Source organism: Lytechinus variegatus, chromosome 4 (genome assembly GCF_018143015.1).
Source record: "Lytechinus variegatus isolate NC3 chromosome 4, Lvar_3.0, whole genome shotgun sequence".
Lineage (NCBI taxonomy): Eukaryota > Metazoa > Echinodermata > Echinoidea > Temnopleuroida > Toxopneustidae > Lytechinus > Lytechinus variegatus.
In genome coordinates, this window is record NC_054743.1 from 61981234 (window position 1) to 62008393 (window position 27160).

At 36.7% G+C, this 27160-nt stretch overlaps 1 protein-coding gene across 1 annotated transcript; it reads left to right on the forward strand.

The window, feature by feature from the left end:
- The first annotated feature begins 5228 nt into the window (after window positions 1-5228).
- On the forward strand, window positions 5229-17821 carry LOC121413147. Its single transcript, XM_041605910.1, has 8 exons — window positions 5229-5741; window positions 7277-7414; window positions 8236-8439; window positions 9117-9303; window positions 14600-14605; window positions 15178-15341; window positions 16277-16474; window positions 17464-17821. Exons 2-8 carry the CDS (start codon window positions 7303-7305, stop codon window positions 17628-17630), a joined length of 1038 nt encoding a protein of 345 aa, XP_041461844.1. The 5' UTR covers window positions 5229-5741; window positions 7277-7302; the 3' UTR covers window positions 17631-17821.
- The last annotated feature ends 9339 nt before the right edge of the window (window positions 17822-27160 follow it).

Below are 27160 nucleotides of genomic sequence, written 5' to 3' on the forward strand. Positions count from 1 at the left end.
CGAATCCCACCACTGCACCTATGTCCAAGAGTGATGCATTTAATCTGCGTAACTGTTTTATCGAGTCTGATAAACATAATGAGTGGGACAGAAGCATTTTTTCAAAACAAACTTATGCACATTGCTACGATACTGCAACAAATAACATCGAAACTTTAGTTTTTAGAAATTGATTTTCTCTTCTTTTATTACAGGAAATAGATCACTAAACAAATAATAATGATCTTACATCTCTTGAAGTGTCAGTTCTGATTATTATCCAAAATCGTTATAGTCCTGTATTGAATCCAGATAAATCCAAGTTGGTTGGCGAAGATTCCTTGAAGTAATGTCCACAATGCTGGAGATGATGAAATTGATGTTGAAGCACGATCAATAATCAAGAGTCACTGTAACGAGTTGAAATTAGTAAAGGATAGAAGAGGCATAACCTTGTTTTTATATATATATACAATATTTTTTGAGGGTTTCTTGTCAATTCGAGGGTGCTGACTCCGAATCTGAATGATGCCACTCGTGTAACCTTGAGCATTTTCCGCAAATTGGCAAAATCCAATATGGCCGCCAAAATATGTAAATTACCCATGGAAATCCTAAAATTGTCCACACATTGGCTATGAAATGCATGAAATTATGTGGCCGGAGTGAAATACTCTCTGAAAAAATAACTTTTGACAGAATATTTATTTTTCTGATATTCAAAATGGCCTCCAAAGGCCCTTGTATACTCTATTATGTACAATATGAATAGAGAAAACTAATTTTCACAAAAAATGAGCACTAAACTGCGAAAAATCGCGATGTATGAACTACGTAATGTATGCAAATCACCATTACTAATGAGATATATCATTTATAATGTCATATATGGGAACATTGCTGTATTTTTATATCTAAAATAGCCACCACTGGCCCAAACAGTATTGCGTACAATGGTGATGGGGGCCAAAAAATTCACAAGAGTGATCACTAAAATGCATATTATTAAGATTAAACAAGTGGAATACTGACTAAAAACATAATTGTTAACGAAATATATTATTAATATGCCATGTATGTGATGAATCTTTTATTTTGATATTCAAAATGGCTGCAAAAGGCCCTAAAAGTATTATGCACAATGAGAAAGAGGAGCAAAGAAATCACAAGAGAGAGCACTAAAATGCATATATAATCATAATGGATAAATTAATGGGATACTGTCTAAAAACATATTTTCTAACGAAATATATCATTCAGGTTTCAAGTTTGTGTTAAATACTGTATTTTGACTTAAATGGCCGCCATAGACATTAACAGTATTATGTATAATGCAAAGTGGGAAACCAATATTCACAGGAGTGAGCACCATATATGCACGTAATAGTGATCTATGAGTAAAATAATTGTCTGAAAGCAAAATTGCTATTAAGATATATCATTTATTCTGCCAGTTAGGTGATAAATACTGTTATTGGAAAGTCAAATGGCCGCTACAGGCCCTAATGGTATTATGCACAATGTGAATGGGAACAGATTATTTCAACAGAATTTGGCTTTGCTTTTCCAAATGCTGATGTATGAGTGAAATATTGTCTGAAAACATGACTTATACCAAAATATATCATATCTTATGTAATTTAGGTGATAAAAACTGTATTTCAACATTCAAAATGGCTGCCATATGCCCATTTTGTGAACATTGTTTATCTCCACTCAAATTATATATTGTACGATAATGGCCTATGATGGCCATTTTCAAATTAAAAATGCAACTTAATTACACATGATATAATATATCTCGGTAGAAACCATGGTTTTAGACAATATTTCACCCTTTCACAATTCACAATTACATGCAATATCTAGAGTCAAGGAAAGCCAAATTCTGTCAAAGTTATATGTCCCATGTTACAATGTACACAATGCTTTTAGGACCTATGGCAGCCATTTTGGATTTCAAAGTACAACATGCATTACCTCCACGACCAATATTTGATGTATTTAATTGGAAATCATGCTTAATACAATATTTTTACTCGTATATCACAGTTATATGCATTTTATGATTCTCACTCTTGTGAAAATTAGTTCGTCCATTCGCATTGTACAGTACATAATAAATATAGGGCCTATGGCTGGCGGTCATTTTGATGTCAAATCATTTATCAGCATTTAACAGCATTTATCACATAAATGGCATATTAATGGCAATGATGCTTTTAGTCAGCATTCCACTCGTTTATCTTAATAATATGCATTTTAGTGCTTACTCTTGTCATTTTTTTTTGGCCCCGGCCATTGCCATTGTACATACTCTTTGGGCCAGCTGCGGCTATTTTAGATATCAAAATACAGCAATATCCCCATGTATGACATAATAAATGATATATCTCGTTAGTAATGATGATTTGCATATATAACTTCATTCATGCATCGCGATTTTTTACGGTTTAGTGCTAATTTTTGTGAAAATTAGTTTTCCCTATCCATATTGTACATAATAGAGTATACAATGGCCTATGGCCGCCATTTTGAATATCAGAAAAATAAATATTTTGTCAAAAACTATTTTTTCAGAGAGTATTTCACTCCTGCCACACGATTTCATGCATTTCATATCCAATGTGCGGACAATTTTAGGATTTTCATGAGTAATTTACATATTTTGGCGGCCATATTGGATTTTGCCGATTTGCGGAAAATGCTCAAGGTTACAAGAGTGGCATCATCCAGATTCGGAATCAGCACCCTCGAATTGACAAGAAACCATCAAAAAATATTGTATATATAAAAAAACAAGGTTTGGTCAAGTTTCTATGGGGCCTATCCTGGACTATAACATTCTTCTGTTAAATATGTCATTTTTACCAAAATTTTAAACTTTTGATATTAGAACTGTTAATTATTCGTTTAACTGCTTTATTTTTCTCATCTATGACTAAGTAATGCACAAGTGTTTACGATTTGTGATTACATTGCGACTTTTGCAAACATTAACTTTAGACAATACACAAAATAGAAAGAATCCAGAAGATTTTGTCATATTATCCCAGGCAAAAGTTATTTAGGTTATGAAAATGCTTTATAACGATGTAAACTGGATCCATTAAACGATAAACGTTAACAATTATGCAACTATTATGCAGTATCTGTGAGCAAAAATCCACATTGTAAAAACTGGTTATCGGAATGGAACGTTGTTGGCATGAAATTACGAAATAAACGTCAGTAAATGCAATATAAATCCAGGACCAACCGTTTTAAACAATAAAATACCGGATTTTATCAGTCTCCTTAACTGGTGAACTGCATGTTTTCTCTATAATTTCATAATGTATACATACTGGATTTTTCTTAATTTACCATTAAGTTTATCATTATTACATTATTGTTTTATGATGAATATATTGTCAAATATTAATTGTTGTACCTCTGTAAATGCATACATTTCAGCTTTTTTAGCTGCAGTATGTGTGTGATTGTTTTACTGGAAATAAATAAACCATGAAATGAATTATGGTGGAGAAGTGCGTATAGGGTTCGGGGGAAGGGTCTCAGCAAACTATTTCGCTTGAAGGAGAGATGACAACAGGGGCCCTTTTCAAATAGAGTTACAACTCTTACAAAAAATAGCAATTTTAGGGTCAATAGCAGCTACCATGGTAACAGGGCTTGATAGGGCAATCAAAACTATTGTTACCTTTGTAATTACCATAACGACACAATTACCATCGTCGTAAGTACGAATGATACCGGCGCCCGGTCTTGGCTGCTTGAGGGACTGATAATTTAATGGAAACGTGTTTTTAGAGCAAATGATATCTAGAGGAAAAATAGTAGTCTGGGATTTACACGGTAAAATAGATAACAATGATAAAAATGATGATAATTACTATCATTATGATGATGATGATGATGATGATAATGATGATGATGATAATGATGATGATGATAATGATAATGATGATAGTGGTGGTGATGATGATGATGATGTTGGTGATGATGATGATGATGATGATGATGATGATGATGATGTTGGTGATGATGATGATGATGATGGTGATGGTGATGATGATGATGATGATAATAATGATGATGATGATAATGATAGTGATAGTGGTGGTGATGATTATGATGATGATGTTGATCATGATGATTACGACGACGACGATAATAATAACGTCATATTTTTTTCAGCCACTTCAGTTCCGAAAAAATGTTCTACCAGCGGGCCCTGCTTAACATGATAATGCATGGGCGTACGTGCGTGATTAAACTGACACATCGCTTGATGCATTCGCTATCATAGAATTGAATTTTTCCATTCAATTCATCGCTATTCAGCTATTATAATGCGCGTTCGCCTTCGAAAAAATGGAAATATAATTGCCCTTCAATCAGTAGCTTTGAGTTTACCGACAAGTTAAAAGATAATATATTTAAAAGACTCTCCTGCATCATTTCGAATTGGCAAGAGGAATAAATTTCAAAAGGAAGACATGAACGGGGCTCTTGGTTGTATGTGTGTCGATAAAATCACGTGATCAAGATTGCAAAATACATGGATTTAAAAGTTGACTAAAAACGGATCTTTTCAATAATAACGTTCTTCCAGGCTTCTGCCTTGTGTAAATTTCCCCCAAGCACGTATTATTGTGTATACAAAACATGCGGAAATCTTACTTTTGAAATCCTGCCAAACTTAGTAAAGTTTTCAAATCATGCATTGGCGTAAAATAGTGGTGGTATTAGTATTCCATTATTGATATCGGGGGGGGGGGGGCAAAGCGAATGGTGGAAGTGAATTGTTTTGAGCGGGGAGATAGTTTTATAATTTCCTATACGATGCAAAATTGAAGGAATGGGGTCTAAGTTCAAGGCCCCCCCCCCCCTCACAAACACTCAAACCTTTGCAATATCAGAGTGTTAGATCCCCCAAATTATCCTGAAAAATTACATACAAAAAATACAACCACGGAATGGTTGTACGGGTAGTCCCCCGCCCTCGCCCCCCCCCCCCCGGGAAAAAATCTTCATTTTCATACAACGATGGTACAGGGGAAAGGGTGCATCGGCATCGCCGTCATTAAGCCCCCACCCCCGCCCTCTCCCCTACTTTCTGAGGACATAATGGGCGATAGAGCATTCCAAATGGAAAAGGTAATTGTTCTTGAAACGGCGGGGGGTCCCCCTTTTTTGTAATCACAGTCACATTCAGAGAAATGCGTTATACTCTGTAATGATCTAATTTAGAACCGCTAATTATGCTCGATAGTAATCTACCTAATGACACATTACATTACTTGCCCCGGGGAATGAAGTTCCGTGTGTCATGTGAACACCAAAGCCATGAGATCTGGTATGTAAACATGGTATTTCCGAGCATGGATCAAAGAACATCGAATGAATATCATTTCGGTAAACATTGAATACCGGAGAACAATAAGTGATATAGAGAACTTCACTTTTCCGCAAACAGTGACCAAAAAATGTGTTTTTCGCTTGGAAATGTGATTTTTCGTCAACTCAGCATTTGAGAGGCGTCGGTTTCTGAAAGAACATGTTACCAAGATCGTTGGATACGGACATACTGGAGCTTTTCGACATACATTCATCAGATTAAAAATCGCGTGAAATATAGTTTGTTGATACAATTAAAAGCCCCTGGAACTTGATATAAGGAGGATACTGCCAGTCAAGTTTTATTCCAGTGAGATTTAAGGTTAGACAAAGTGTGGACAAGTCTCTGAGGCTTATAGGTATGTTGTTGTTGTTGAAAGTTTTACAACGTGCCGAGTGGTGTTGCAATCGATGTGGAGCGGTTCCGTGGTCAAGTGGTGTGTTTGTTACAGACAAGGTTCATGGATCGAGTATACATACCGTGGTATTGATAATATATTTTTTTATTATTTTATGGTACGTCAATTTACATGATCCTTTGACAAAAATAGCAGAATGGGGTGTCCTTTAAAAACATGTGAGTACAAAATAGAAGCTTCGTTATAGCTGACCACCCCCCCCCCAAAAAAAGGGGGGTGTTTCGTTGTTGTTTTTTCGAAGGAATAGCCCATACTATAGGGTCATTTTGGTGGAAGTGGGTAGCTAAAAGCGATTTTCCCCCAGAAAATTTTACTCAAGCTCTAAAGTAACATATATATGTACACTGTAAAAAATGAAGTGCTAATTTAGCACTTAAAGAGCTTGTATAGTGACTGCACTTCGAGTGCTGACTTTCTAGTTTAATTTGTACTAGAAAATCAGCACTGGTAGTGCAGTCACTATACAAGCACTGGAAGTGCTAAATTAGCACTTCATTTTTTACAGTGTATGTATTGTGTAAACAGTTACACTTTTTGTTTCTCTTGACTCTGGATATAATTGAATCATTTCGAATAAAATTTGATTACGTATGAGGCTGTATGAGCAGTGCGATTTTCTTTTATAGTAATTTGCATACCGGTCGCTCCATTTCTTTGTATTACCTAATGTTTTTATGACAATGGGAAAGGCTCACAATAACAGTACCATGGAAGTGCTATAGTGATACTGCATGTACACCACATTGGATGTTGTAGTTTCTGGCAGCATTCCTTCCGTTTTCCTTTCCAAAATATATGTTTTAAACCGAAAATAACCTTACATTTTTTTCTCTCTCTCTCTTTCCCTATGCGTATCTGTCTCTTTCTTTATAGATTTACGAAACTTTACACAAATATTCATATTCACAGCCTTAAAATTGTAAAACAAATTATCATTCATTAGTTTCCATTTCAAATCAGTTTTGAGCTGGATCACTCTATAAAAATGTATTTATTTATGCAATTATATATATTCAATTTAATTCTATTCAAATAACATCATTGTACCTTTATTACAAATGTTTTTGACTACTTTTTAAAAGCTTACTATAACGTCTTTCACATATACCTGTATGTTTTTAAAATTGATTTTTTTTTGTCCATGGTTGATCTTTATTTCTATTGTGCATTTGTGAAATTCCATCCATCTGGCTGTATATTTTTTAATGTGAACCATTGGTCTGAATGTTAATTCTTTATATGTATATTTTTTCTGTCGCTTTGTTCTCGTTCTCCTTGTCTCTACATTGGGGAATCTCTTTGCATTTACCCCTCCCCCCCCTCCCTCTTTCTCTCCCCCTTTCTCTCTACCATGTCTACCTATCTATGTCCTTTTCCCTCCCTATGTCCTCACTCCCCCTCCCCCTCCATAATCCCCGCTCTCAACTACTCTCTCTCTTACTTTCTCTCTCCCGCAATTTCATTATATTTCACAGTATTTGAAGGACATAATATAGTTTCCATGGCGACCGTCACCCCATCAGCGCTAAGCATATTTCTTCTCGCCGCCATCTTCTCCAGGGCATCGGGTTGCGAATGTGCCACGGAACCGGCTTTCTGCTCTTTAGGATTTGGTAATGAAAAGTGCCCAAAGTGTTTTTTGTTACAAATTAAGCACTGGCGGATCCGGGGGGGCAACGCCTTGAGAGACACAATTGAAATTTATAATGTAAAACTGCCGTTAAAACAGAAGTGTGCCCCACCCCCTTTGAAAGTAAAGACCTTTGTTTTTTTTGCTTGTCAAAATTTTCCACGGGGAAAAAGTGCCGCCCCCCCCCCCTTTGGAAAATCCTGGATCCGCCGCTGCATTAAGAATGGGTAAGGGTGACTGTAAGCCATGTCATAAGTGCGACGCAGGGAACATCGTATACCCATCTAAAATTCGTTAGAAAATGATTTGATTTTTTTTGGCCCCAGCCCCCGACCAGATGTCCAACCAATTTTGGGCAATATTTTACCCAATGCGGGAAGCATATTGTCCTGTAAGGTTAAAAAGTAAGCAGCAATCACTTTAGAATAGGCAAATTTTTCATCACACTGGATAAATAAAAATGCCCAAAAGAAATGCCCAATGTTGGTTGGACACATGATTACCCTCATGGAGAATTTTTACCCAAGTTTTTAGAGTGTATTTGATCCATTTTACATGTTAAGTATGAACAGACCATTTGAACGCTTTTTAGAGGCGTAAATTATTGGAGACCACTGGGATAGCGCCATAAACCCTAAACCAACAAGGAGCGTCCCGTTATGTTGATTTTTTTCAGATAGAACCTTCAGGCCTATGTATCAATTTTTCTTTAAATTATTTTGCATTAAAAGTACAAGTTGATTATAAACCTATGCATATTATTGGTTTTATATTTAAGATTTTCTTTTTGTACAATCCTTACAGGTATCAGAGGAACGGTTACGGATATCCGAGGCAATGTCACTGCCGGCGATTTCATCACATACACTGTTCGGATAGCCGAAGTATACCGCAACTCAACAGACGGAATCTCCGTCGACAATTCAGTCGACATCATTACTATCAGTTCAGCCGAAGCGTGTGGTATACCCGACTTAATAGAGAATGTGACGTACCTACTTTCTGGGGGTAAGCCACACATTGGCAGGGCGTCTTTTTTAAAGACTCGTGTTAAATTGTGTATTTTATTCCCTTGTTTTATTTTCTTATGCATTCATAGTAAATACATAACTTCTCTAACTGTGAAGCGTTGCGGCCCAGTGTATTAGTCTTCTGACTTTGAAACAGAGGGTCGTGAGTTCGAATCCCAGCCATTGCGTAATTTTCTTCAGCAAGAAATTTATCCACATTGTGCTGCACTCAACCCAGTTGACGTGAATAGGTACCCGGCAGGATTAATTCATGCGCGCTGAACCCTGAAAGGGAGCTCGAGCTAAACCCAGTGTAATAATAATAATAACAACAACAATAAACAGTGCACCTCGGAATACATTATTTCTAGAATAGATGGCGCTATATAAATGTTTATTATTAATATTACCATTATTATAAAAATTTCATATTTCAGAACATATATATAGCAAATAGCTAAAATCTCTTTCTCTTTCCCTCTCTCTTTCTCCCCCTCCTTACCTTGTCTCCCCCCCCCCCTCTCACACACACTCTCTCTTTCTCTCTCTCCCTCACTCTCATTCATTTTGATGACCCCTCTTCGTCTCCTATCCTCGTCTCGCTTCTCCCCTAATTTTTCCTTCTGTATCTCCCGTTCTCCTCCTCCTATCTCAACCTTATCCCTTCTAACACAGGTGTCGTGTTCGGTAGCTATCATCTGCACACATGCAATTCTGTGGTCGTCGAATACAGCGACTACGTCGACAACAAGGATCGCCATGAAGATGTCGACATTCCTTGCTCAGCCACATCGTCGTCGATGACCGCCAGTGCCTTTGTCGTCGTCTTTGTCGCTCTACTCGACCATGTTTTCTTCCCCTGAAGCACAAAGATTATCATACAACAGGAGATGAAAGATGTCGACTTCATAGGCTTTGTAGTTTTATTGTAGGCCTATAATACCTTATACGAAAGGCTGATATCGGTATGGAAGATGCATCCGAGGTGCATGGCCTAGTGGTCTTAGACGCTTGACTGGACATTTAAAAGTCGATCCCTGACCACGGTACCTAGGCCAGTGGGCAGGGCATCTAATCGACAACTCTCTGTTATCCTGCCTTTGAATAAATAGAAATGCTACATGCATTCCTGTATAACTCGGTGTGTTCACTAATATTGTTCAAAAATCCTACGTTTGATACGAAGGACACTTTGAACTGCTTTCTAATTGATGAGAGGGCGAGATGCTTTATCTTGCCAATTCGACTTGATAGACTTATCTCGTCGACTTTATAAACATAAGCTATCTTGCCTAGTCGACTAATTTAAATTTACCTATCGTCATGACAAATAACATGCAGTATCTGCCATGTAAACTTCTACACATATCCATGTTAGACCAAGAAAATTCCCTTGCCATGTCGACTTTTAAAAAGTTACATGGAAGAGAACAGTATCTTGTAATGTCGACTTCTACATTACATGTCGTCATGGCACAGATAGGTCTCTTGACATGTCGACTTCTACAAAGTTACAAACACGCCTCGCCATTTCGAAGGTGTTACATGTCGTCATGTCGACAAAATTATTCTTGCAAAGTCGACTGGGCAAGATATCTCCTCTTCTCAACTTTCATACGTTGTGTACCCGTTTTTAGTGTCATTCTGCACTGCAAGTCTTTTATGGGCATGTCTCGCAGGATTTTTTTTCAATGTGGAAGATTTTGTTCACATATATCCTCTTCACATGAGTTCGTTAAGTCTACTTATATTACATACTGTTTTTATCGTGATTTGATGATAGGAAAATAATATATGACTACTATATATTACATTGTAGACATTTAGAAAACATGGTAGATAAAAATAACATTTGGCAATGGCAATTAATCAGACAGAATACTGTCTATATAATAGTATGTCTATGTGCTTAACCTCGAGATAAACTCATGTGATCACGCCACGTTGATAGATAAATTTAAGGATTTTGTATCTCAAAATCTTCATTAGTTTTATTCCATGCGATCTAACATTTCAACTATTTATTTATATATTTTTAAAATAAAAATTATGGTAGGTATTTGCGGTATTTGTGGTTATTACACAAGCAACAACTTCAAATTATAATAATCTGCATCAAATGTTAAACAGCTTATAAGCTTTTTAACATTTGACGCATTCTTGCCACTCTAAAAAAAAAGAAAATGCAGCATACGGCCTCATTTATTTCCGGTATTGTGGCATTTGCATCATATTTGTTAATGTTCATTTTATTATTGGTTAAAGTAGAAATGAATTATTTGAAAAAAAATCATATTCAGCTTACATTCATTATGCATTTTTAGTGGTTTGTCGATTCGAACTCGCAACAAGCTTGATCATACTTATTTTACAACACATTTGTGTGCTCATTTTGCAATGCATTTATGTATAAGCCACTCATTCAGTATATTATATTAGCAATACTATTATTGTTAACATTTATTGATGAAAACGCACACGGCACCCTTAATACCTTGGTCACATTTGCTCTACGGTGGCCGTACGGTGAGTCGAAAACAGCCGTTTTATTAATTTCGCCGTACGGCCGCCGAAGAGCAAATGTGACCGAGATATAACATTCATGTGACGACACCCTATTGAAGATAGTAGAATAAAAAAAAAATTACCGAGACATATTCAATGGAATGTATGTTGTTGTCCTTTATTGAGTGTCCACCACTGATGCGCACTAAGATTAAAAAAACAATCCATACATACACCAGACGCAACTTTATGGTGCACTCGTGACCAAGGTGCAAAATACCGCTTTTGTTTTTGTTTGCACCCAGAAAATATCCGGTTAGCATTCTGAATAAAAGCACCTTCCACGGAGCATCTTTTTTATGTTGATGTGCGTTAAAAAGGTGCAAAATCGTACCTTGCTTTTAGAAGATACAACTCTGCAGCATTAACAGGATGCAAAATGTCGCTTACTACCTCCCAAAAGATGCTTTTGACTGCAAAGTTACACCCCAACAGGAACTTTATAAGTTTTGTTTATTTGAAAGGTGCAAAATTGCATCTTATGTCTTACTATGTGCATCTATTTAGATGCCTATTAAGAATGATTATAATTTAGTGAAAAGAGGAAGATGTTTGAAGAATTTTCTCGTGGAGCTATTGTGTAGGAGGCGTGCATGGCTAGGGGGATGAGGGGGATGGGAGCAGGGGTAAAGTGCCCACCGCGACAAAATGTTGATAACCATTTTTGTGTGTTTGTTTGTCAAAAAGAAATCGTGCTCCGCCTGACATGTTTGCTGGAAACGCTACTGGTATTGGTACTGTTACATATCCAACCGCTTCTTACAATAGCAAGTTATCACAATCGCGACGGGGACGGATTCTAAAACACAGAAAATCTATTGAAAATGCAGGTCAAATATGTCGTTTGTACAGAGTCTGCTGCTTTGAGTAATCAATTTTCGACAAAGACTTCTTTGTCATTTAGGGTTTTCGACAATAGATTGTCTATGTTGTAGAACACGTCCTCGTCGCAATTGCGTAAACTCTCTAATGTCACAAGGGAAAAACATACCACCGAACACAAAGCGAAGTCTAAAATGAAGAGAAAGTATGGAAACAATAGACCAGTTCGAAGTTCCTTAATGGTCAATTTTGGTCAAATGACCTGTCTTTCATTATTTTCATTCTTTCATTATGCTTCAAGTTTAAAGCAAGATATTACGTAAGCATGCCTGACATAGCAGCACGAAGAAATTGAATACACCAGGTGACTATAATAGCACACCAATGAACACTATCAAACTATTTGTTGCATTTTTATTGTGAATGCATATTATATACATGTTGTACAATGTACTTGGCAAACTGTGAAATACCAGTCGTTCGTGAACGCATTGGGGTTTTTTGTGGATGTAAATGAAAAACACAATTCCAAAGAATATATAAAATAATCAAGATATCAAAGTGGGTGCTTATCCCATTAAATTTTAAACCACCATGCCAATGAAGTACCAATGACCTTCCTCTGATCATGCAAAGAGTGGAGCTACGAACTGGCTTATTCTTTTTTTTTCAAGAGTCATGGTGTTCTGACTCTTGCCTTTTAATCAGAGGGTCGCGGGTTCGAATCTGACCATGACCTTTGGCAAGGCGTTAATCCACAACTCGCCCTTCTCCATCCGTGGATATCCTTTATGACTTGAAAGTAATTGAAACTTGTCCAGCATTGTATGCGTCTGGTTTAGTGGCTAGATGGAATACTCCCCAGGGAGTGGAGGATGTGCAATCGTTGTGTGCCGGACACTTTTGAATCCGATGACTGGGATGAAAACAAAGAAGTACGCGCTTAGATACAAACAAAGTCTTAAGTTAATCATATATAAAATCCACATTATTATCATTATTCATTCAGATTTCGAAATAGTGTTTTCAAGTCGACAAATCCCATTTGGGGTATTGATAATCACTTTTTCTTTTCTTTCTAATAAGCTTTCTCTTACAATAACATTGAAGACTTAACGTAAATTGAATATTGACGAAGAAACGTGGCAAGTTTGGCAAGTGGACACAGTCACTTTTTATTTACTCGATATAGAAAGGGTATAACCCTGGTCGGGTGATACATGATCATAATTATGCTTCCGGATTTCCTTTAAACAAAACAGATATGATATTATGTTCATGTATGTGAAAAAAATACCACACATTGGCTTGTGACATACATGTACAGCGCAAGACTCTACAATTGATTTAGTAGCCTTACTTTCAGTCTCAAGATACCGTATTTTTTTTTAATTCTTAGAACAAATTATCATCTGTATCGATTGATACATAGTTTCGAAATGAACTATGATTCTATTTAATCCAGACCTCTAACAACAGTGGTTTCGATATATAATTATCGAGATGGGGCGTGATCATATTCAATTACCACTTATATAGGCCTAAGTGTATAGAGTGCTAGAAGTATTTCACGCGTCGCTTTGACTTGAGACTTTTATCAAAAAGCCATCGCATGCAAATACAAAATACTATTCAACGCGAGGAATTGTGATTCTTAGGCAAACAATGACAGTGTTTTATCATGAACCATTATCAACAATAGGCAATGCAGCAGTATCATTTCAATAGACCTCAATCGGACCTGCTACTTTACTTGCAATAATATCTCAAAATAATGATGCTTTTCCAACAAAATCTAACGAGCAGGCATGGGATATATTGCTTTTTAGAAGGTAGTGGACATCGAAACTGAATGCGATCCATTATTCTGATGTATGGCTTCGCCACCACAATTTTAGCAGTGTGTATCGAGGTACGTATAAATGCTATGTGTGTATGATTTGATCCGGTTCGTTGTGATTAGTCATTGTTAGTGGCGTACATTTTCTGGCGCAGACATGGCAGGGTGAAGGCACCATAAAATGCACTATTTGGCGAATGTGTAGAATTGGGTCGAATATTGAATTGTATTCATGCTTTTGATATGCGAATGAACCGCGTATGCAATTTCATTTTAGGGAATCAATGAAGAATATATTATTTATGGTCTTGGTTATATTTCAACATTGTCAGTGCTTGGGCAATACCATCATTAGTAACATAAGTCACATTAGTGACATATTAGCCCATTAGTCACATTGAAGCACATTTTGGTGCATTTCGGGTACGTCTATTTATGAATAGCATTCCATTCTATGATATTATCATAGGATATTATGCTATTACTTATATACGCCATGTTTTTTACGACATATGAATTAAAAGGAGCTGAATAATAACCACATGATAACAACGGGGCTCTCTTTAGAACATTCGATTTCCATGACTACGGTCAGTGGCAGACCGTGACCCGGAGGAAACAAAACATTGGAAGGGCACTGTATTGTTTGTGAGCAATGCTGTGCCCCTCCAATGCTTTGTCTCCTCAGGGTCACGATCCGCCACTGACTACGGTGATCGTAACGTCGCAAAAATGAAATGAAAAAATATATGTATATGAAATATTCTCTGTTTTTACTAATGCACTCAAATAGATATCAATCAAGTTCAAGTCCAAGTTTATTCAAACCACTGATCAATGACATAGTAGGTCCTATATGAAAATATTTGACAAAAGAAATAAAACAACATGATTTATTATCACTTCTTATATGACCACAATTGTTACACAGTGTGAGGTCAGAGAATTTATTAACCTCACCATTTATTTTCGATAGAGTTATTAATATTGGTAAGGCATATACAGTAGTTCTAACACTACACGGTTAGTAATTTTTCCGGCACTTTTGCTTATTGGGATTATTTATACCTGTTCAGCTTCTTTGTATTCATTTTTTGTGTGTGTGTCAAAGACGAAAACGAATATTTCTGTCAGTCTGAAGCATAACTACATGTGCAGTCCCTTGCAATTTACTTTCATAATTATGATTCTATATTTTTCCTATATGTATATATTTTTTTCACCGTTGATTATGAAACCATTTACTGTACTTGTATCTAAATTTCACCCCCCCCCCTAATCAAATTAATCTGAATTTGAGAAAGAATAGATTAAGTTTTGATCGGATTGCTTATACTTTATCATCAAAATAGTCTCAAACTAGTGCTTATTTTTTAAGATAAAAGCTTTATTAAGTGCCCTTCTTGTAACGTATAGACCGGCTTGTAATTCGACTAGGTCGTCTTTATAATGAACATGTATATCATAAATTCGTAGTCTGGTTCTTATTCACTTTTGTTTTCAATCCAGAATCAGTCAGAATTTCACCAGTCAAGTAAACATGGCAAAGTCTACCTTCCTTGCTTCTATGTTCCTCGTTTTGGGTATCATCTGTGGTGTCATCTTGCAGCCGATATCAGGATGCTCCTGCGGACCCGGATATAAGGACCCAGCTTTTTGCTCGTTCGATTTCGGTAATGATCATAAATTTTAACGAGGATCTCGAAACTTGTTGAGAAATTCATGTAATTGTATGGTATAACTTGGTGAATAAAATAGTGATGCTTCAGTACTTACCGACGGGTCAACATGTCATTATATTGACGAGATCATCAGATCATTTGACGACATTGATAGCTTTATAAATATCGATTTTATTATGTGTTTTTTTAAATCTTATTATTTTTTTTATTTATAAATCATCAAGAATGATAACATTTACAGCAGATTAGCATAATTTCGACTTTGTCATGTACGTAAGCTGACTATTACATGTTCTTTATTATGAAGTGTTGCAAGAAACTCGAGTTCTATTACAAATCACACGCAAACCCTAAAATCAAGAACATTCATCAAAAACAAATTTTGTATATTATGTAGTTGACTTTTGTTCATCTGCAATCCAACTTTTTTGCAACGCCATCTTGCGATTGATTTTGGGGACTTGTGCTTGATTTACATTTGAACCATATTTTCTTGCAACACCCTATACTGAGTGCCCATCTAATTAGGGGTCTGTTTCATGAAGAGTTACAACTCTTGTAACTTGTTATTATGGTAACTACCATGGTAACAGGGCTCATCAGCCAATCACAATCAAGGTTTCCATGGGAGTTACAATCATGGCAAATTCACAATATAGGCCTAGTTTTAAAGCTTTGTGATAACGGGGCCCGTTTCATAAAGCTGTTCGTAAGTTAAGAGCGACTTTAAGAACGACTGGTGATCCTTTTTTTACGCGGTAAACCATCGTCATTTTTTATGTCATTTACCACAAGAAAGGCTCACCAGTCATTTTTAAAGTCGCTCTTAACTTACGAACAGCTTTAAGAAACTCCCAAAGGATCCCAGATCGTAAATTTAACATATTTAATCTTAACTTGTCTTTAATCCCTATTTGTTTAAACAGGTATCAACGGAACAGTGGTTGATATTAATGGAAACGTCACTTTGCAAGAAGATCTGGTATACAGCGTCAACGTACAAGACGTATACCGAAACACGTCGGAGGGAATATTTGTCAACGAAATCCTGGAAATAAGAACATCGGCGACCTCCTGCGGCTTCCACAATTTTGAAATTGGCAAGGTCTACCTAATTGCAGGAGGTATGTCTGACAGAGCACCAAAAAATATTATTCATCATAAAGGAACTTTCGAAATGGAAACGTTCATGGATAGTTTCGATAGTGGCGAGTTTTCGCAATTGCGACGCGGGGCGGATTCTCGGACATAGTAAATGCAATGGAAATGCCCGTTAAATCACAATTAACAGCTGGGTAGTCTTTGTCGAAAATTGGTGGGAACTGGGACAATATAGTGTCCTGAGTTTCGGAGCTGACAAGAAATTACAAATATGCATAGGCGGCGGAAGCGGGGGACGGGGGGACGTTTCCCCTCTAAATTTGAGGAGGGGGGGCGGTTCCCCCCTAAATTTGTTGTTGATGACCTTTTTTTTTTTTTTTTTTTTTTTTTTGGCTTGTCAATTTATTTTCCTACGTCCCCCCTAAAAATTTTTGGTTGAGAACCTCTTTTTTTGGTTTTGCTTGTCCCCTCCTAAAATTTTTGGCTTCCGCCGCCAATGCAAGTTCAGATGTTGTTTGTCGAGGGTCAAGTACGAAATCATGAAATCGCTGTTTTGAATCACCAATTTTTGATGAAGACTTCTTGGTTGATCTTAATGATGGGCATTTGACAATCCATTTTCTATGTTCTTGGGTACTCCGTACTGAGCGAAAACTGACTAATAGGTCGGATACAGGCATTTCGCTTCAGGGTGGATGTAAAAGACATTTCCCCTTATTCTATAAAGATAAACACAGTTGTACCAATACCAAAAACAATTCTAACGTAACTGCATCAAATACATAAATGACCACAAGAGCCATGTTTTTCAAAAAGATTTTGTAAATAGATGCGGAGGTCTAATTTCCTAAGAAGTGAACAAGATTACCATGATATGACTGTTACAATTATCTTTGTTATCATTATTGTCATTTCTATTATTTTTACCAATACTATTATTCTCATCATTATCATCATATTCGTCAGTAAATCATCATCTATATCACTATTTCTCTCTTTTATCCTACATCAGGATTTTCAGGAGTCTACACCATAGAGTCGTGTTATGCCGTCGTCATCGGATACAATGATGACGGGGAGCCGTATAGAGATGTCGACATACCGTGCTCGACGACGTCGGTAACCATCGCCTCATCGGTCGTCGTCATATCATTCCTATTCACTTTGCTATTCGTATGAACTCGTGGAAGCATGTCTTTTAGTACTGTCATGATTTGCACCACGATTCATACGGCGTACTTACTCGTAGAGTTATCGTAGTGATCTTATCAGATCGTATCAGATCATATCAGGGCCACGTCTTACAAAGAGTTACGATTGATCCAATCAATCGTAACTCTATGGAAATCCATCGGTGTCGTATTTTTTTCTGTAGGAAATTTGCACAATGTCCTTTGTAAGCAAAGAGAAGCACAGTGAATTTTCAAGAAACCAATGAATATCCATCTTAGTTTGAAAATATTTTGAACAAGCATGAATAATACACGTTGACGTTGCTGGCCGTCCATAGTTGCGATCGATCGGATCAATCGTAAATCTTTTGTAAGATGGGCCCAGATCAGTTGTAAAAATCATTCTGATCGTGGAAAATTTTTGAATGGTTAAAAAAACTTCGCTAGCAGTTACGAAAGACAATGGTGGCTTTCGGAAAGGATCGCACAGCAGTGTGAACGTGGCACAGACAAGTACAGATCTAGAGAGCGGTTGAAAGTGTGCCTCAATGTTTAAGGGATTTTTAAATGAATCGCATTTTGCAAATTTTGAAATTTATTCTGTGTAAATCAGTAGGGGGGGTTCGCAGAGGGACGCAGAACGCTTTCAAGAATATAGAAGTTGCATTGAAAGATGCCGGTCAATGACAATGAACGACTGGATGGTCTTTGTCGAAAGTTGGTGAACTGGAACAGCAGTTTCGTCATAAGATTCGAAACCGATGAAAAAAATGCCAATATGTCGTTTGTCCAGAGTATCGGTTGCGTTTTGTCATGAACGTCATTTGACAATACATTTTCTGTGTTTTTATATCCTCCGTACGTCGCGGAGCAGCAACTCCCCATTTATCAGGCAGACCAATAACTATCTGCGGTGTTCGAATTCTTTTACCTGTTTACTGCGATCGATCTTCATTGCTTTCTTTTATTCATTGAAATTCTTGCATCGTTATTGTACCCATGCACAGGCAACCATGCATGCCTTGCGAGAGGACGAAGCGGGGTCAAATAATGAGGAAGTTGTTAGGAAACAATGAGATAGGCATGTTTGGTATTAAAGGAGTTGGATGCTTTGTAATACTCCTTGGCGAAGTGTGACACTTTCTTCGTAATTACGGAAGCGACAGAGATGAGGGCAGAACATATCTCTGCGAAAGGCTCTCCTTAAGAGTATAGGACGAACGTTCGTCGGGAGAGGTGTTTAGGCCAGGGATTTACAATGCTTTGTCGGGCAAGCTATGTTTGAAGTGGGATTTTTGTAACCAAGACAGGTCGTGATACATAACACTGGCGTGACATGAAAGTCAAGACGGACCGTGCAAGGACCAGCAAGCTTAGAAGATAAAGATGTGAGTGACTAATTGTTATCTTATTCATTGCAATCGGCAAGAGAAGGAGGATAGTGAAAAGCGAGAGAAAAATGTGAAATTATTTTTTTTTTGGTCTATTTTCTCAGCTATTTAACGGTCATTCATGCTTTTATTCGAAAAGAATTTCGAGCGACCCGCTTTATACATACATTTATTTTTAACACGTGCACACATTGTTATCTTTAATGCAAATTGAATAACAATTCCATTATCTGATGTGAGATAAATATTAAATATCTAACTTTTATACTTTCGCTTTTGTGACATCATTTTATCGAATTCTATTTATAACCTATTACGGTTCCCATGTAGCCCTCCCTCATGGCTGCTATTGTTTCAAGCAGTTATCTGCTTATTATAGCTGCCCCTGTATTTTTTTTGTATTTATGAATAAAATGCAGAAACTCCTGCAAAAAAAAAATAAAAAGAGCAACGTAGATGAAAACTTTGCTCAAGGACTCACTGTAGCCATCGTAGCTTCATGATTATGTGTGAAGTTCGACAAATGTTGAAAAATATACAATAAGTCCTAGCCTGTAGACTTGCGGTAGAGCGTGAAGTATAACTTCATAGCACGGTATGAACGCTGTGCTGATCGTACACTGGTCGTAGGATTTGGGGGTAGATATACGGTGTACACAAAAATACTACGGATATCGCAAGGCCATTGCACGATCTCCGTACGAAACTCGTACAACTTCTGTACGATAGCTAACAATAAATGTTATATGTTGCACAGACTACAGTGATGGTTTCACGGTTTCTTTTACGAGCTCTGCGCAACATTATGTTCCTAGCTGCTAAATTAATTGTATAAACACATAGACCACACCCATACGTCACCAAATTTAAGATGAAGTATCGTTGCAACGTCTGCAGGCTTGAGAATGGGTCAATCGTGTATTGCGATAACCGTTTTTTTTTTAACGGAAGCGTATTTTTACAAAAAAACAAACTTCGGCATCTTTTGTTCATTCTTCAACGCTTTCGATGGCTTGAAAATGAAAACCTTTTAAATTCGGATATTAGTATGATTTTCTGAAATTCCCCAATTCACATAAAAATCTCATCATCAAATCGACTATGCAATATTCCCCTGTATCTATGCGATAAGTCATCCCTTTCCTCCCATATTCTCTTTTTTTTCTTCTAATCTCTCTCCTTCACACTCAGCCCCCCCCCCCCCTCTCTCTCTCTCTTCGTCACTCACGTCCCTCTCCATTTCACAAGGCTTCACGTAAATTGTTCCTTTCCTGAGATGCATTTAAGTAAAGATTTTTCTTGTTTCAATATTTGTGAAAAAAGTGCAATGAGTAGATTTGTGACTTGAAGCAAGGGGTGCATTTATGACCACCTCCCCCATTCTGCCTCAAATATTTTTTAAACTCGTATTTGAACATATCTGAACATTGTGTGTCTGCAATAAATACAATTACTTATAATGTCATCATTTGACCCACCGTAAGTTTGTTATCATCGTGACTTTTCCCAAATTCAAAGGCAGTGCTTGAATCACTGTCATAATATGTCACATCCTGATCAAATAATTTATCGAACTGGAAAACAATTGTCTCCAGCCGAGCAACAGGTGCATCTAATTTAATTCTAGATTTTCTTTCAGCAATATTATATATGCCATTGTCTGTGGCTGGAAAACAACTGCACTACTTTTATGATGACGTAATCATCCGAATTAATCATGGATTACCCGTGAGTTATAATTGCTCAGGCAAATATAATGTAGGCTTTTTAAAGGACTTAGGAAATACTTTCATTGATCTTTATTAATGTTGATTATTTACTTACTCGTTAATGACTAGCTGTATGCAAATTTCAATAAAAGTTATGCGACGTTCCTTTTTACTATATGCTGCTTGAAAAGATACACAATTTTTAATACCACAAACTCAAAACTTGATTACATACGTATGTACGTAATCGTAGATCATCAATTCCCTTTTAAATTCTGCAACAGTACTAACTTGCAGTTTTTGTGTATTTATTTATTAAACTTATTTTATATCTGCATTCCTCTGTGAATATCTGTAATGTCATGTCATTGCAGAGATCCATTGTCAATCGATTTGATATAGAAAGTGGATGTCATCTGCAAATTTATCTGAATTGAAATAAATCAAATCAAGTAACTTTATACTTGATTAAAATTGATTGGTTGATTGACGTATTGATTTGTCGATTTAGTGCATGGTTGAAAGATTGGTTACCATCGATTGATTGGTTGGATTTATTTTTTTTTCAAAAACTTCTGTCGTCCTTTTTGTTTTTAGTTTTTTGTTCTCTCGATACATTTAAGATATCGCTTTCATATATAACTATCGTATTTCGGTTAAATTTTACTTCAACTAAATAGTATTCCAAAGTTTTATTTTCTCCTAGAAACACCTTAGAGGATATTGATGAAAGCAAGAGATAGAGATCAATGAGAGCTTGAAGAAAATTCATCAAAGAATAAAAGGGTATGAACTTTTTTTGTTTTGTGACGTCACATACAAGGGAGATTCCCGGATGTCGTGTAACATTAATATTTCTCTTGCAATGGTTCATGATGACTTGAAATTTTAAAAATCGGTTGCGAAATAACATGTTTAGTGATACACTGAATGAACATGTGAAATCCATTCTAACCTTTTAATAGGTGTGCTTGCCTGTGACGTCACAAAATTAAAATTCCGAAATTAATTTTGTAATGCTTTTGGTATAGGTTTTCGCATAACTTCATAGGTATGTTTCTTTCAAGATCTTTCTGTAAAGCAATCTAGATGTCAATGTGGGCTTCCTCTTTAAAACATTTGGGGTCTTTTTCTCTCAGGCAAGACTGTCTAAAAGTACTTGCCTGTTCGGGCAATCATCTCAACGTTTGAAGTAGAAGGTATTTAAACTCCTGATTGGGCATGACGTTGGTTATTTCCTCTGATTATTGGGTTCAACAAGCAAGGGATTATGTGTTGGTATACAATGGCGGATGCAGGGGAGTGGGGGCACAGCCGGCCCGTGCCCCCTCCCCCTTGAGAGTCACCATTAAAATGTGTAACGTAAAGAACCCGTCAAAACAAAAGTGTGCCCCCCCCCCTTTGAAAGTGAAGACCTTTTTTGCTTGTAATTTTTTTCGTGGACGAAATAGCCTAAATTTTTTATTAAACCCTTTTTTCTATTTCCTTTTTTGCTTTACATTTTTTTCGTGGATGAAATCCCCTTAATGTTTTGGTTAAACACTTTTTTATGCTTGTCGAAATTTTCCTCGGGAAAATGCCCCCCCCCCCCCTATCGAAAATCCTCGATCCGCCCCTGGGTGTATATATATACCTCGACTGAATAACTGAGGTGGATTAAAATGAAAGAGAAATAAAAAAGAAAGAGAGGAAGATTGTTTCCTTCACCATGTCTAGTCCTTTAAGCAAGAGGCTATTATGTTGGTAAACATTGACTAAATAAATGAAGTGGATGAAAAGGAAAAGGAGAATTAAAGCGAGAAAGAGAAGGTTATTTCCTGTAGACCTATTTTTGGAGTTCAAAGGGCATAATTCTGCTGGTAAGCATTGACTGAATAACTGAAGTGGATGAAAAGGAAGGAAATAAAGAGAAAGAACGAGGGAGAACAGAGGGCTGAATGATGACGGGGAGGGGGAGAGAGGAAGAGGGAAGAAAGAGAGAGATAAATATACTAGTAGTGAAATAAATGAGCAAAAGGAAAACGAGTGAGAGATGGGAAGGAAAGAATAAGATTGGGGGAAAATGGGGAGTCTGAAGACATGAGGAGAATGGAGAAAGCGAGAGGGCGAAGCGATATAGAGAAATGTCAAGAAAGGCCGATAGGCAAACTATAATGAAACTGCAGAGGTGTCGTTACTTGAAGAACATGTCATAGGATGTACTCCATGTCTATTGACAAGGTATCAATCCGAATCTGCCACACTCTACCCAGGAATAGTCAACTTGGTAGGAGTCATATTGCTGAATTATTACGACAGGCTTACGTTTTCTCGATTAAAGCAAGGGTAATCAATATTAATTATCCATTTGGTATGAGGGAGAATAGAAGACAGCGCTCTCTTTACAAAAGAAATATAATAATAATTTACAGAGCGCTTATTATAAATTCAATTTCTAAGCACCTTACATTGCAATTGTTTTACATTGTATTTACTTTTAAAATTTACTGAAAGTACTTTTTTCAATAGCGCCAGATTGGTCATCTTTGCATATATTAAGCTTGGAAATCATATTTAACAATTAAAATCAAATTTATTCATCAAGTTTATCAGTATCCTCAATAAATAATTCCTTTTTTTTCGAAAGAAGTCTCTCTCGTTGTGATGCATGCTTTTCAAGCATTTGAATTTTCTGCATACTTTAAAAAGTATCTTCTCTGGATTTCCTGATTTTATTTTTGTTCTTTATATCGATAAGTATACTTATAATATATTACACCTTGTTCAACGGTTTCGTCAAGTAAAATAATTAGAAGGAAATTTTCGGGAAGAAAAATAAATCATACAGGCTCATTGCAGGCTTATTGAGCTATGTGTCGTCACCTTAGTAAGCTTTCCATATCAAAAATCAATCCTGCAAATTTGAAGTGATTATGGACACGATTTTGTCTGCGCGCCAATTTGGCAGCTATCTTATCTCATCCCGACAATCATTGGAATGACATTAGAAAGATCGAAAAATGGGAGATGTACCCCCCCCCCGCTCCCCCCTCTCCATCTTCTCCCTCTCTCTCTCTTTCTATCTCCCAGATGTGAGTTTCAATATGTATTTAAAGAGTTAATTTTTGTCTCAGTAATAACTAATTACTAAGTAAATTAGTCTTATCCAATCTAGTTGTTATATTAGCATTGATATTAATTTAGATATACATTTTATGAAATTGTTTGCTACATAATATTTTTTCAGTTAACTTCAATTCATTATAATCATTAATTTCATCCAAACTGCTCAACCGCCCATCACAAACTCTAATTATAAGAGAAAATTCACCCCAAAATAGAAAAGATGCAACACAAAGCATGATTATCTTACAAATTATATACTTTATTCACTGATATGCTACTATACATCACTTCATGAAATACACCCAGTGGTAAAATAAAACACTCTCATAAACTATGAAAATCATTTACAAAAAAATAAGTAATTTCGATTAAAAATCATACTCAATAGACTAAGTTGCATCGTTCGCACATCAAGTATTTAAAATATAAATGAGAGCGAAAGAGTAATTATACAAACACACTCACATAAATCGCTCTGCAATTTGAGAACTTTTATATAAATACATTTTGAAAGTCCTTTAATAGAAGACTGACGAGATATAATTTTATACGAAAAGCACGCATGATAAGAGTAATGTAAAACAAATACGCTTATATTTATGAGGTAAAACATATTTGTAATCAATGCCCATATATATTGCAAACTACATAAAGTATTCAGTAAATTGTCATAATCATACAGAAACAAATGATCCCCCGCCGCCCCACCCCCTAATTGATCAATGGTTGGTCTCGGAAATGGATTTACTAGGGCGGGCACATTCTCTGGGAAAAAGTTCTGACTAGCTACAGAAAAATGACCATTACCTCTTATGATATGCATTTTTTTCCGCCCCCCAAAAATTAACCGCAAAAAAATGTTTTTGGAGGTTTGGGCTGGTGCCCCCACCCCTCCCCTATCCACCACTGTTTATAATTTCATTGAAATAATTAATTCATGACCATAACTGCTCGCAATTATTCATTCAGAAAGCAACTTGTGTAGCAACCAACTATAATGCATTCCAACAAAAAAACTTCGATACATTGATAAATAAGTAAAACCATAATCAGTTGTGTTATATTCATGATTACCTATAGATACAGGGGCAGACATGGGTTATCCATGCCACCCTGCCCCCCCCCCCCCTACCCGAGTGCTAGTCAATATCTGACTGCATTGACAACATGCATACCAATCAACTATTCACAGCGATTACCGGTAATTGATTATATTGCACAATGAAAGTATAGTCTCCTTGTACATCTAAACCTAATGGCCCGCATTCTGATAGCAGGTGTAACTTAATCTCAGGTTTAAAGTTGTGGTTTAAGTATGGATAGCCAGTTGTTACATAAATCACTAACAGTAGAGATATCATACTTCAGCTCATTTGGCTCTCAAATCGTAATCATTGTCTAGGAAGTGTCTTCACCATCGACGAATCAGGAAAGAGCACCGTAAACATAAGAAACATACAACTTAATAAAAATGTTGATACTTTTGGCTTGCCATACTTAAACCACAACTTTAATCCTGAGTTTAAGTTAAACCTGCTATCAGAATACGGACCAATGTGTCACCCGAAAACCCTTCTTCCAATAATAAACAGTAAAAAAAATAAGTCCACTTATGGATGCTTTATACGAGTCTTTGCACGCAGACGACCAAGAGGGGGAGAGAGAAGTCTGCTGTGAAAACCCTTCACTCGAGTTAAGGGTCTGAATTGCAGCCTACTCATGCCTTGTGTACTGAGGGAAACAGCAAGTTTTGTATGTGCTAGTCTTTGCGTGGAGACACACTTGTTGATCAAAGTTTCAATCAGGGTCTGTGCCTGCAGACTAGGGGAAGAGCTGGCCGGTGGGGCATGCGCAGCCAGGCAGGCAGGGGGCATGGGTGGTGATTTGATTCAACTTTTCATTCGAATGTCAATCCGTTCAAATGCCAAGGAAGTCGACTTCCTCCTGCTCGTAACCAACTCAGCCCTCTTGTTTCCGATTTCTGGAAGCTCCCCCTTTCCTGTGTCTATACCCCCAGCCTGTCTTCATCATTCCCCCATGCACCGATCCAGGGACAGCACTCACCTCTACAGGGTGTCTCAAAAGAAATGGATTTCATGTTGCTATATTTTTGGAGCGTTGTGGCCCAGTGGATTAGTCTTCTGACTTTGAAACAGAGGGTCGTGGGTTCGAATCCCAGCCATGGCGTAATTTCCTTCAGCAAGAAATTTATCCACGTTGTGCTACACTCAACCTAAATGAGGTGAATGGGTACCCGGCAGGATTAATACCTTGAATGCATGAGCGCTGAAAGGCAGCTCGGGCTAAGACATTGCACTATATACAGTCTGGTTTTCTATCCCATTTTCTTTCGAGGCCTCCATCACTTTCAAGCTCCAAGCTTAAGATGGAGGTCTCCCACATTTCTATATATATACAGTATGTTCAGTAATTAAAGAAAAATGAATATATATAATTTTCACAGTACAGTTGATATTTTATAATGATTTATGTACATTATTCATTATGTTTAAAAAAAATTGCCTATTATGTAATATTGAATAAAGAATATCATACTTGTATATACTTTGTTTTGAAATGTGGAAATAAATCAATTCAAATCAAGGCCGCGGGGTAATAATAATAATAACATCGCGCATCGGAATAGAATATGAAACATGTGGCGATTAATCTTTGCGACCTATACAGGATCGAGTTAGAGTTTTTCATCATAATTTTCAGTCATTTTTCAGTGACAGGTTTTCTCTGACCTAATCAGATTCAAGGATTTAGGTAGCTTATTACAATAGTCAGTGGAAATTTATTAAAATGAAATGCTCCCCCGATCGTCTTATAAAAAGAAGTATTTACGGTCTTCGATTTTAAGTGAAGCAGGGCAATATTCACTTTTTACATGGTGTCTCAAAAGAAATGGATATTGTACTGTGTATCATGACAAGTCAATGAACAGCGCAGCATCTGAACACTTTCAGCAAAAATTATTATTCAATTAATCATTTTTACGTTTACGGATGGGGCTCGTAATATGATTTAGAATCTTACAGAAATCTTTCCTAAAGATATGATTAGACCTACTCCTTTCTTTTATTTCTTTTATCAATATCAATAGACTTCCCTGGAGAACTTTAAAGTGAATATTTACCCATTTTATTTCCCAGCGATTACGATACAACACTAAACTGTATGTGATATCTTGTCCGAAAAGAAGGACACATGTACAGTATGTCTAATTACAACGGGTCATTGCTTCTGTCACATGTAATTCACAATCAAAATTAATTCATTCTAAAGGTAACACTTTGGTGTGTTTACTGTGCTAGCTTAGAAATTTG

What these genes read in the sequence shown, in the direction of transcription:
- LOC121413147 (XM_041605910.1), top strand. Translation starts at nt 7,303, where the DNA reads ATGGCGACCGTCACCCCATCAGCGCTAAGCATATTTCTTCTCGCCGCC. An exon ending in GACGTACCTACTTTCTGGGG is followed by an intron (nt 8,440 to 9,116) that starts GTAAGCCACACA and finishes CTTCTAACACAG; the next exon opens with GTGTCGTGTTCGGTAGCTAT. An exon ending in GGTCTACCTAATTGCAGGAG is followed by an intron (nt 16,475 to 17,463) that starts GTATGTCTGACA and finishes ATCCTACATCAG; the next exon opens with GATTTTCAGGAGTCTACACC.